Source organism: Aulonocara stuartgranti (assembly GCF_965226115.1).
Source record: "Aulonocara stuartgranti genome assembly, chromosome: 19".
NCBI classification, from domain to species: Eukaryota; Metazoa; Chordata; class Actinopteri; order Cichliformes; family Cichlidae; genus Aulonocara; species Aulonocara stuartgranti.
In genome coordinates, this window is record NC_138955.1 from 28,092,971 (window position 1) to 28,105,027 (window position 12,057).

Here is a 12,057-nt window from a genome sequence, read left to right on the forward strand (position 1 = left end):
TAGGCCGTGAAGTAGTCGTGCACCAGCTGAATGTGCGGAGATCTAAGTCTAGTACGTATATAATACACATCTATACCTCTACCTACTTTAATGACATGATGTTAATAATAAAGTGTCTAAGGTATTGTGCTTACATTTTTTTTTAGAAAGACTTGTCAAAGCAGAAAAACATGCTTTGTTCATTGATGAGGCTCCCCAGAAGATTGCTGCCGCACTGGGTATGGATCACTGCAATGATCACAATGACACTGAATGTTCATTTTACTTAAGAGGGATTATACAGACTTCAGATCTGGGTTAAGACAAAGCCCCTACAGATCTTTACATCACAGTGACCCACACACTGAAACTGAGCTTATGTCTTTTCTGTCTAATGTCCAGTTTAAATTTAAGAATAATGTGCAGCTTGGTCAATGTAATGCACATGAAGCCAGAGCTAAAACACATCACCATTGCAGTGAAATATGTGCAGCTCTGCCTTAAGATGGAGCCCTGTACATTTTGATCTTGTTATTTCTGGGATGATTGTAAAGATAATTTTCATTATTATGGCTAGAATAAAGTGTAAGAGGTATTTGCACTTACAAAGAATAAGACTTTTACTTTTATTGTTTCATAAAAGGTGTCCACAATTTAAACTTTAATTGCAGGAAATTTAATTAAATAAGAATAAGGAAAATAAAATAATCACAAAACAATAATCAGATTACTTAAACTCTACTTATCTAACTAAGATGCTCTAAGCTAATGCTAAGTGTGTTCTTTTCTTTGGTGAGGAGAGGTTGGAGGAAGGATGTAAATCAAAATCCTTCTAAATTAACCGCCTAACACAGCAACAATGAGCAGACAAAAAGGAATGAATTCACAGGTTGGACAGGTTTTCAACTGTGAACCTCTTCGATCCAATCTTTTGGGCTGCTCATCTTGCAGAAGACAAAAAAGAAAAACACAAAATCTCTTCTTCACCTCACCTGTTCACCCCCCCCCCCCCTTCTCCTACTGGACGTCATATCTTCCCACACCTTATCTATCAATGTGTAGCTTTTAAAATTGTGAATGCTTCATTACATTTTCATTGTTATTCTTAACATAGAGAATTCATATTCAATCACTTCATGTTTCATTCAGTTTATGTGATTCTACTTCAGTTAGATTTGTCTTTAGGACATTTTCACAAGAACATCCATTGTAACTTAATCCCTTTCCAATTCGAATGCTTTAAAACTCAGTTAATTACCATTTATTTCTCTAGTTATTTTATGATTTAATGAAAACATACATTTTGTTTGTCAGATATTCTTTGAGATTATTAGCTCCACTGTGTCACATTATACACAACACACAGAAACACACACACCAAGGTCAGACACTCTGTGAGGCCTGTTATTAGAATCACTGTTATTCTACAGGGAGTGCAGAATCATTAGGCAAATGAGTATTTTGTCTACATCATCCTCTTCATGCATGTTGTCTTACTCCAAGCTGTATAGGCTCGAAAGCCTACTACCAATTAAGCATATTAGGTGATGTGCATCTCTGTAATGAGAAGGGGTGTGGTCTAATGACATCAACACCCTATATCAGGTGTACATAATTATTAGGCAACGTCCTTTCCTTTGGCAAAATGGATCAAAAGAAGGACTTGACAGGCTCAGAAAAGTCAAGAATAGTGAGATATCTTGCAGAGGGATGCAGCAGTCTCAAAATTGCAAAGCTTCTGAAGCGTGATCATCGAACAATCAAGCGTTTCATTCAAAATAGTCAACAGGGTTGCAAGAAGCGTGTGGAAAAACCAAGGCACAAAATAACTGCCCATGAACTGAGAAAAGTCAAGCGTGCAGCTGCCAAGATGCCACTTGCCACCAGTTTGGCCATATTTCAGAGCTGCAACATCACTGGAGTGCCCAAAAGCGCAAGGTGTGCAGTACTCAGAGACATGGCCAAGGTAAGAAAGGCTGAAAGACGACCACCACTGAACAAGACACACAAGCTGAAACGTCAAGGCTGGGCCAAGAAATATCTCAAGACTGGTTTTTCTAAGGTTTTATGGACTGATGAAATGAAAGTGAGTCTTGATGGGCCAGATGGATGGGCCCGTGGCTAGATTGGTAAAGGGCAGAGAGCTCCAGTCCGACTCAGACGCCAGCAAGGTGGAGGTGGAGTACTGGTTTGGGCTGGTATCATCAAAGATGAGCTTGTGGGGCCTTTTCGGGTTGAGGATGGAGTCAAGCTCAACTCCCAGTCCTACTGCCAGTTTCTGGAAGACACCTTCTTCAAGCAGTGGTACAGGAAGAAGTCTGCATCCTTCAAGAAAAACATGATTTTCATGCAGGACAATGCTCCATCACACGCGTCCAAGTACTCCACAGCGTGGCTGGCAAGAAAGGGTATAAAAGAAGAAAAACTAATGACATGGCCACCTTGTTCACCTGATCTGAACCCCATTGAGAACCTGTGGTCCATCATCAAATGTGAGATTTACAAGGAGGGAAAACAGTACACCTCTCTGAACAGTGTCTGGGAGGCTGTGGTTGCTGCTGCACGCAATGTTGATGGTGAACAGATCAAAACACTGACAGAATCCATGGATGGCAGGTTTTTGAGTGTCCTTGCAAAGAAAGGTGGCTATGTTGGTCGCTGATTTGTTTTTGTTTTGTTTTTGAATGTCAGAAATGTATATTTGTGAATGTGGAGATGTTATATTGGTGTCACTGGTAAAAATAAATAATTGAAATGGGTATATATTTGTTTTTTGTTAAGTTGCCTAATAATTATGCACAGTAATAGTCACCTGCACACACAGATATCCCCCTAAAATAGCTAAAACTAAAAACAAACTAAAAACTACTTCCAAAAACATTCAGCTTTGATATTAATGAATTTTTTGGGTTCATTGAGAACATGTTTGTTGTTCAATAATAAAATTATTCCTCAAAAATACAACTTGCCTAATAATTCTGCACTCCCTGTATTCTCAGATTCATTACACTGGTTAACTTACACATTTTCTTTCCTTTGTTTCATTTATTTTCAACATGCCAGAAACTGAGCATAACTAACCCTCAGTAAAACAAGTTACAAGTTATGGTATCTGGAACAGATTTACATTCAATATTTAGAGTTATATTTTGGACGCACAGACGCGCACACACACACACACACACACACTCAGCCATTATAACAGCCATTTCTACTACTCAAACACATTTGCATTTGTTATCTATATGTAGAGGCGGCACGGGGCGTGAGACTTTTATCTCTTTCTATCTTCTATCTTAAGACACATTACAGGGTTTTGTAATTGGAAACTGGGTTTTTTGTATGGTTGGTCTGGAAAATTTGTTTGATACTTTGTGGTGCTTGCATGGTCCTTGAGACATGGTGCTTGTAAAATCCCTCTATAATCTGCACAAGGGACTGGACATGTAAATGCAGTGTATGTGTTAGCATAGCATATTAATACATGTAGTGTTCTCTTTGTGTTTTTACAGATGACCTCGAGAAGCAACCCCAGAGCAGAACAATATTGAAATTGTTTTTTGGACTGTTGGGCGGATATATTATTGCCATAACTGGTCACCGAAAGGGAGTGATCATCAACATGACTACTGAGGAGGTTGAAATGGCAGAAAAAGCTAAGCAGGGTGCCCGCATCATCCGTGTATGTACTAAAACGATATAAATCTAAGTATACATAGACATTTTTTTATTCAGCTGAATAAACATGTCTTTTCATGTATTAGGTTAAACAGCACAAAACTCAAAGATATCATGGGCAAGCAGCTGTCCCCCTGTACAAGAATGAGTATACCTGGTTGCAGCGTTACAATCATATCAGAGAGTATGTTGAAGGCGGTTCGGAGGCACCGACTTTTTTCCACAGTTCTAGTGGAGGTGTTCTTCATAGACTACCGGTATTTTTCAAGGCAGCCTGGGAGATGATGAATCTGGGGATTGCCCCCACCTTCAACATGCTACGTTCCTCCTGTAGCACTTACAGCGGGGAAAATAAGTATTTGACACATCAGCATTTTTATCAGTAAGGGGATTTCCAAGTGGACCATTGACACAACATTTCCACCAGATGTTGCCATCAAGCCAAATATTGACGTCATACAAACAAATCAGAACATATAAGTATACAAGTTAAACCACAATAAATAAAGTGAAATGACACAGGGAATAAGTATTGAATACATGGAGATAACAAGGGGCAAAATGACATAGAAAGCCAGGAGATCACCTGAAATCTGTCAGTATTGATAGAGAAATCCTGTCCCCTATCAGTACTAATTGATATCAGCTGCTTTAGTCCTAATTGATGGCCTATAAAGGCTCCTCATTACCCAGAAGGCACACAGGAAAGACTTCATGATGGGTAAAAGCAAAGAACTCTCTCAAGATCTTCGTAATCTTATCGTTGAAAAGCATTTTGATGGGAATGGTTATAGGTGCATTTCCAGAATGCTGAATGTTCCTGTGAGCACTGTGGGGGCCATTATCCGGAAATGGAAAGTGCATCAGTTCACCATAAACCTGCCACGATCAGGTGCTCCACGCAAGATCCCTGTCCGAGGAGTCCAAAGAATAATCAGGAGGGTTCTCCAAGAGCCAAGAACCACTCGGACAGAACTTCAGGAAGACCTTGCATCAGCAGGTACTGTTGTTTCAAAGAAAACTATAAGCAATGCACTGAACCGCCATGGCATCCATGCACGCTCACCACGCAAGACTCCATTGCTGAACAAAAAGCATGTCAAGGCTCGGTTAAAATTTGCGCAACAGCATTTGGAGAAGCCTGTGGATTATTGGACGACTATAGTATGGTCAGATGAAAGCAAAATTGAACTTTTTGGCAGTCATTCTACACACCATGTTTGGAGAAGAAATGGCACTGCTCACCACCCCAAGAACACCATACCAACAGTCAAGTTTGGGGGTGGAAGCATCATGGTTTGGGGCTGCTTTTCAGCAAGGGGTACTGGCAGACTTCATATTATTGAAGGCAGGATGAATGGAGAGATGTACCGGGACATTCTGGATAAAAATCTGCTGCCATCTACCAGGAAGCTAAAAATGAAAAGAGGGTGGACATTTCAGCAAGACAATGATCCCAAACACAAGGCCAAGGAAACAATGAAGTGGTTTCAAAGAAAGAAAATCAAGTTGCTTGAATGGCCCAGTCAATCACCTGACCTAAATCCCATAGAAAATCTATGGAGAGAACTGAAGATTAAAGTTCATAAAAGAGGCCCAAGGAACCTTCAAGATTTAAAGACCGTTTGTGTGGAAGAATGGGCCAGAATCACTCCTGAGCAATGCAGACGACTGGTCTATCCATACAAGAGGCGTCTAGAAGCTGTAATCACCAACAAAGGCTTTTCTACAAAGTATTGAATAAAGTGTGTTCAATACTTATTCCCTGTGTCATTTCACTTTATTTATTATGGTTTAACTTGTATACTTATATGTTCTGATTTGATTGTATGACTTCAATATTTGGCTTGATGGCAACATCTGGTGGAAATGTTGTGTCAATAGTCCACTTGGAAATCCCCTTACTGATAAAAATGCTGATGTGTCAAATACTTATTTTCCCCGCTGTATGTGAGAAAACTTTTCATTTTTATTTTTTGACACACAATGAAGTAGGTTAAAGTGTCATGGGTTTTATTCATGTGGTTTCTTTTTAAAACATTATTCTTTCAGGCCAAGCGACAGTTGGGACGTAAATCTTACGACAGAGTGGCAACATTTATGTGCCATGATGCCATCACAGCCAAAAGATTTTATCAAGGTTATTTAAATAAGCTAAAGTGAAGTCATATATTTATCTATACACTTACATTTATTCATATTTAGTAATATTGCTTTGCACAGCTGAGGACCCTGCAGAGGACACACTCCAGAGCCGAGCACTGACCACCAATGCAATTGCAACATATGCAGCAAATAAAAGGAAAAGGAGAGAGGACAGAGGATCTGTGCAGGACGAGGACAGTGAAGGATCTGACAAGGAAGAGCAGCAGTCATCAGGAACAGAGGAGCTTTTAGACAGAACGCTCTTCCAGTGTAGCAGTAACAAGGTATGTGTGCCCTGATTCCCTTGGTAAGAGTTTTGATTGGTTGCACTTCTTTCATATATAATCATTTACTCCATCATGAACAAAACATATTTAATTTGTACCATAAACAGATGGTGAGCCCAGGTCAGGGTGAGGTTGCCTGTAGTGCCGGAGCCACAATAAGAGAAACTAAACAGGATTTGAAAAAGGGGGTGGAGCATCTACAAAAAGTGACATACCAGTTGCGCAAGAGAAAAGTATGTAATGTATGTTCTTGTGCTTGTTTTTAGTGTTTTCACTGATTACTAATCTTTTACCTTTTTACTTTTACTTTTCTAAAATCAGATGGTGGTCTTTTACAAAAATGATAGGACAGATGTGGGGAAACTCACACAAGAAGACAATCCAGAAGAGGAGGAGGAGGATGAAGCGAGGGAATGGGTTCCTAAGGTGGGCAGGAAAAATCCAGCAGAGTTTCTTCTCCTGCAGTTAAAGATGTAAGTGTTTTGTTTCCACACATCCATGAAAAATGAGTAAAATATATATTTTTCTGTTCTAATAACAGTCTGTGAGCTCATCTGAAGATGATGGGACAGATGACTGGAAACCCACACAGGATGAATCTGAAGGCTATTCAGAAGAGGAGGAAGAACAAGAACGTAAAAGGATTCCTAAGGTAGCCATGAAAAACAAAACTGGGTGTCCTGTGCCACAAAGAGATGTGAAATTCATCCTCAGTTTCAGTGCTTCCACAATCAATCCATCAAAAATGACCAAACATATTGTTGTCTTCTCTGAAAACAGATGGTGGCAGCATCTGAAGAGGATGGGACACATGATAGCAGACCCACACAAGATGAATCTAAAGATGATTCAAAGCAGAATTCTGCTCATTGAACTCTTTTCAGCAGAATTCTGCTCATTCAACTCTTTTCAGCAAAATTTTCAGTTTTTTCTGCTGTTTTCAGAAAAAAACATTTTTCAGCAAAATTCTGCTGATTGAACTCTTTTCAGAAGAAATTTTACTGATTGAACTCTTTTCAGCAAAATATTCAGAGTTTTCACCTCTTTTCTGCCCAAATTCTGCTTATTCACCTCTTCTGAAACATTTTCAGCCTTTCCACCTCTTATCAGCACAATTCTAAGCCTCTTCTGCTCATTTCAGCACAATTGTCAGTCTCTCCACCTCTTCTTTGAGAGAATGACTGTGGCGCAGTGAGATGAGAACCTCCCTTGAGTACCAGAAGGGCCAGGTTCGAATCCCACTCGGGCAATATTTTTTTTGTTTTTTTTCTCAACTTTTTCAGCTTTTTTCAGCAGACATCCTCAGCGTAAAGGCATCCACACAGCATTTTCGCAGGAAATGCAAATTTTTCTAGTTGCACCTTAGAACACACATGCATCAACACTACAATGAGTTTGTTAGTGGGGCAATCAGAAACGGGCAGTTAGTTCACCAGTAGTGTAGACAGTCAGGGGTAAGAAAACAGCAGGGTCCATCCGGGCAGAAACCTCTCTCTCCCTCTCCTTTCAGAGCGTCCATCGGCTTCTAAACATATTAAAACACTTGAGCTACAATACCAAATGCTATCACATAACGATTTAGCATTAGCATGCTTTGACTGAAAATCACAGAGCTAAACATACAGCATGGCATCACACCACATAATGCGGTAAGCTGCGCTAATTAGCAAGCCGCTAGTTAGCATCACATATCACGCCATTTTACCACTATAACGAATAGTTACAGTACAAATGTCAAGGCACACAGTCTCATTTACCTCTTGCAGATCACAAATAAGTAATATCAGGACCACGGGTAGTCGACCTCAATGATACACTTAGATGCAAAATCCACACCACGTTTGCCTTACGACATCTCTCTCTTCGGACTTAGCTTCTGTGTCCGCTCCCACAGATTCACACAAACTTACCACTCGTCCCGCCCCCATAGCAGAAAAGAATGACATTGACTGGCTCGTCAGCACAACAACCAATGACAATACAATATTGAGATAACTGACATTAGATGGGTAAATAAGCTTAGGTTACACCCCAACATATTTATTGTGCACAGAAAATAACTCTAAATCATGAAACCCTTTTAATTATTGGACTCTTAACTGTAAATGAAATACATTTGTACCAAAGCATATGATTTTTAAACCTTTTATCAACTATTTATATTTTAACCAGTTTTTATAACAGTAGACTTTTTTTTCTTTATACTGCAAGCCCGAATAATTGCAGACAGGGATGCATATAGTTTTGTTATTGTGGAATAGATTAAAGCAATCCTAGATTGCTTTAGAATTAGAATGTTAAAATTAGTAATTTATTTTGGCACTAACCAGAAACACAGTAACAATGTGTGCAGCAGGAACAGATGCACTTCTATGTTTAGGATTCCCACCAGGTGAAGCACTGAAAATATTATTTAAATATGTATATGTATTTTCAACTGGTGTTATTTTGTGGTCTCATTCCCCAAGCAATTTGTTGCCTTATATTGTCCCCAACACTCACTGCTGCTTCTGCAAAGTCAGAGTGCTAAGTGCTGTCTACTACAGGTAACTCCACTTCAAAAAACCTGAACATTCCCTTTAGCTTACTATTTTAATTGGGGGGGGGGGGGAGACTAAGGAAGCACTTACTGACCAGATGGGGAAAAAAAAGGCTGCACTGTTAAGAGAACTTAACCACCCAGTCTATTGAATATTCACATTCATTCCTTCATGTTACTGTTAACTACACCCGTGTTTTTATGAACTGTTAGGGTGGAAAACCTAAAACGTGTAGGGCAGAGTGCCTTGAGGACCAAGGTTGGAAAACACTGACCTACACCACATCCATCACCCACATAGAGCTTGCGAGAATGCTGTAAAATTCACTGCAAAAGTCTGGATAGCTGTGATAACCAAGTGGCAGCTTTAGTACACATCCACATGTGTGGGATTGTGGTCTGTGGAGGAAATCTGTAGTTTCTATTAACTCAATTAGTATGGCTTTATCCAACAGATTGGATCCTGTACAGAACTGCAGGAAAAGCTGAAGATAATTGAAATCAATTTCTCCAATGTACCTTTTCAGGTAACGAGAAACTGTTGACTGGGCAGCTGTCATCTCCTCTGGAAAGTCTAGAAGCTCCTTCACTGTTTTTACAGTTGGTTTTTTTTCTTCAATGAAATGATGCAGTCCTTCTGGTGGGAGTAAACCAGCTACAGAACCCACAATGGGACGCCAGCACTTGATTACAAACATTGGGGCCTCAATAAGTACTTTTTGTCCTATCTGTGCCAAAACAGGGAGCAGTGTGTCCTTGGTAGGGACCTGCTTGCACTCATGTGCATCAAGTACTTCCAGCAATTCATCTGTATCCACTGAATTGAAGTCATCCAAAGCCTTCAGGAGAACAGATGTTGTGTCAATAGTCCACTTGGAAATCCCCTTACTGATAAAAATGCTGATGTGTCAAATACTTATTTTCCCCGCTGTATGTGAGAAAACTTTTCATTTTTATTTTTTGACACACAATGAAGTAGGTTAAAGTGTCATGGGTTTTATTCATGTGGTTTCTTTTTAAAACATTATTCTTTCAGGCCAAGCGACAGTTGGGACGTAAATCTTACGACAGAGTGGCAACATTTATGTGCCATGATGCCATCACAGCCAAAAGATTTTATCAAGGTTATTTAAATAAGCTAAAGTGAAGTCATATATTTATCTATACACTTACATTTATTCATATTTAGTAATATTGCTTTGCACAGCTGAGGACCCTGCAGAGGACACACTCCAGAGCCGAGCACTGACCACCAATGCAATTGCAACATATGCAGCAAATAAAAGGAAAAGGAGAGAGGACAGAGGATCTGTGCAGGACGAGGACAGTGAAGGATCTGACAAGGAAGAGCAGCAGTCATCAGGAACAGAGGAGCTTTTAGACAGAACGCTCTTCCAGTGTAGCAGTAACAAGGTATGTGTGCCCTGATTCCCTTGGTAAGAGTTTTGATTGGTTGCACTTCTTTCATATATAATCATTTACTCCATCATGAACAAAACATATTTAATTTGTACCATAAACAGATGGTGAGCCCAGGTCAGGGTGAGGTTGCCTGTAGTGCCGGAGCCACAATAAGAGAAACTAAACAGGATTTGAAAAAGGGGGTGGAGCATCTACAAAAAGTGACATACCAGTTGCGCAAGAGAAAAGTATGTAATGTATGTTCTTGTGCTTGTTTTTAGTGTTTTCACTGATTACTAATCTTTTACCTTTTTACTTTTACTTTTCTAAAATCAGATGGTGGTCTTTTACAAAAAGATCGCTCTTCTTGTGAGACATACAAAAGAAAGGAATCTTTTAAACTACTGGTTGTCGAGCTGTATCTCCTCCAGAAAGGGTATTGCAAGCTTCACTGGGAAGTAACCAGCTTGTTTCCACCCTACAACAAACATTCTAGCTATAGCCTGCCATTCTTCACACTGAAAGTCATGCCGGATGAATGGCACTGATCAAATCAGTAAGACAATGACCTCTTCTAACAGTCAGTATTACGGGACAAGATCGTGGTTCAGGGGGTGCTTGGTCAGGAATATTGGCCTCTCCTGTCAGCCCCGGTGAGAGAGACAATGTGTGATGAGGTGGATCAGACTCTTTTTCTGTAAACAGTGTTTCAGGGTTTAGTTCAACCACACTAATATCCACCCTGTTATCCCCACTAATAATAACAACTGCAACAGAATCTTCACTTTCACCTACATTTGGCAGACCATCCCATGGTAATGTGTCATTCAGTTCCAAATATCCACTTATGGAAGCTCCATCATTATTTACAAAGTGGTTTGATGGTTCTTAATTTATGTTTTCCACCAACAGATCATCAGCGGCCCGATTATGTTCATTGTCAGTGAGATCTACCACAGAGGGCTGGGTTATTGCATGATCGGCATGTGAGTGAAGTTGGCCCCCCCACCTTCTTCAAATCCAACAAAAGTGGTATCAAACGTTTGTGCTACGTTTGTGCATGCTGCAAAAGTTTATTTTTTGCCGTTTTCATTTTAAAGATATTCAAGAAAAATTTCTAGCGGTCATCAGAGGTCAACCAGCCCCCCACATTAATGGAATCAAAAAAAAACTGGCGTCAAAAGTTTGTGCTACGTTTGTGCTGGTTTGTGCTGCTAAAATTGTCGTTTGTGCTGCCTCTGTTTTAAAGATATTAATGAAAATGCAAACGTCAAAAGGTCAACCAGCCCCCCACATCACCCAAATCAAACAAAAGTTGATGTCACAGGTTTGTGCTATGTTTGTGCTGGTTTGTGCTGCAAAAAATTTTGTTTGTGGCGCTATTATTTTAAAGATAAAGAGGCGGGGTACATCCTGGACAGGTTGCCAGTCTGTCACAGGGCCAACACACAGGGACAGACAACCATTCGCACTCACATTCACACCTATGGGCAATTCGGATTAACCAATTAACCTATCACCACAAGCTGCATGTCTTTGGAGAGAACCCACGCAAACACGGGGAGAACCTGCAAACTCCACACAGAAAGACCCTGGCGTGATGGTGGAATTGAACTCAGGACCTTCTTGCTGTGCAGCAACAGTGCTAACCACCGTGCTGCCGTAATAATAACATTAAATAACATTTATGAAGAAATTTAAAGGGGCATGCCAGTAGGTGCGTATCAGTTTATAATTAGATAAGGTGTTTTGAGCCAATAAGCTGGTTGTGGATCACTGACTACCATGTTTCTTAACATTACCTTACTCCATCTAGTGTGCTACCAGCAGGGTTTATGCTAAAATGCTAATGGTTGTTAAAACATTAACCTAATAATATGTGAACTGTAGCTTTTAAGTCAAATGGTAATATTAACAAAAGTGCTGTCATTTGTATGTGGGCTGTCATGAGCAAGTTGTATAAAATTAACATACACAGGACAGGAGTGCACTTCAGTGATTCAGCAAATCTGAACTCAAAGGCTCCAA

The 12,057-nt window shown here is 40.0% G+C and overlaps 1 protein-coding gene across 2 annotated transcripts; it reads left to right on the plus strand.

The window, feature by feature from the left end:
* On the plus strand, window positions 1–7,345 carry LOC309695382 (uncharacterized protein). 2 transcript variants are annotated; one of them, XM_082515992.1, is made up of 6 exons: window positions 35–218; window positions 3,492–5,797; window positions 5,881–6,086; window positions 6,197–6,322; window positions 6,411–6,515; window positions 6,631–7,345. In XM_082515992.1, the coding sequence occupies exons 2-6, from the start codon at window positions 5,677–5,679 to the stop codon at window positions 7,066–7,068; spliced, it is 996 nt and encodes a 331-aa protein (XP_082372118.1). In that variant the 5' UTR covers window positions 35–218; window positions 3,492–5,676; the 3' UTR covers window positions 7,069–7,345. The 2 variants fall into 2 exon arrangements, 1 of the variants encoding a protein (XP_082372118.1); XR_014273141.1 differs by lacking the exon at window positions 3,492–5,797 and having other exon boundaries at window positions 1–218; window positions 5,881–6,515.
* The last annotated feature ends 4,712 nt before the right edge of the window (window positions 7,346–12,057 follow it).

Bases quoted from the DNA above. Each gene is read 5' to 3' on its own strand.
- LOC309695382 (XM_082515992.1), top strand. From the start codon at position 5,677: ATGTGGTTTCTTTTTAAAACATTATTCTTTCAGGCCAAGCGACAGTTG. The intron at 6,087-6,196 runs GTATGTGTGCCC...TACCATAAACAG, and splicing joins TCCAGTGTAGCAGTAACAAG to ATGGTGAGCCCAGGTCAGGG. The intron at 6,516-6,630 runs GTGGGCAGGAAA...TTCTAATAACAG, and splicing joins CGAGGGAATGGGTTCCTAAG to TCTGTGAGCTCATCTGAAGA.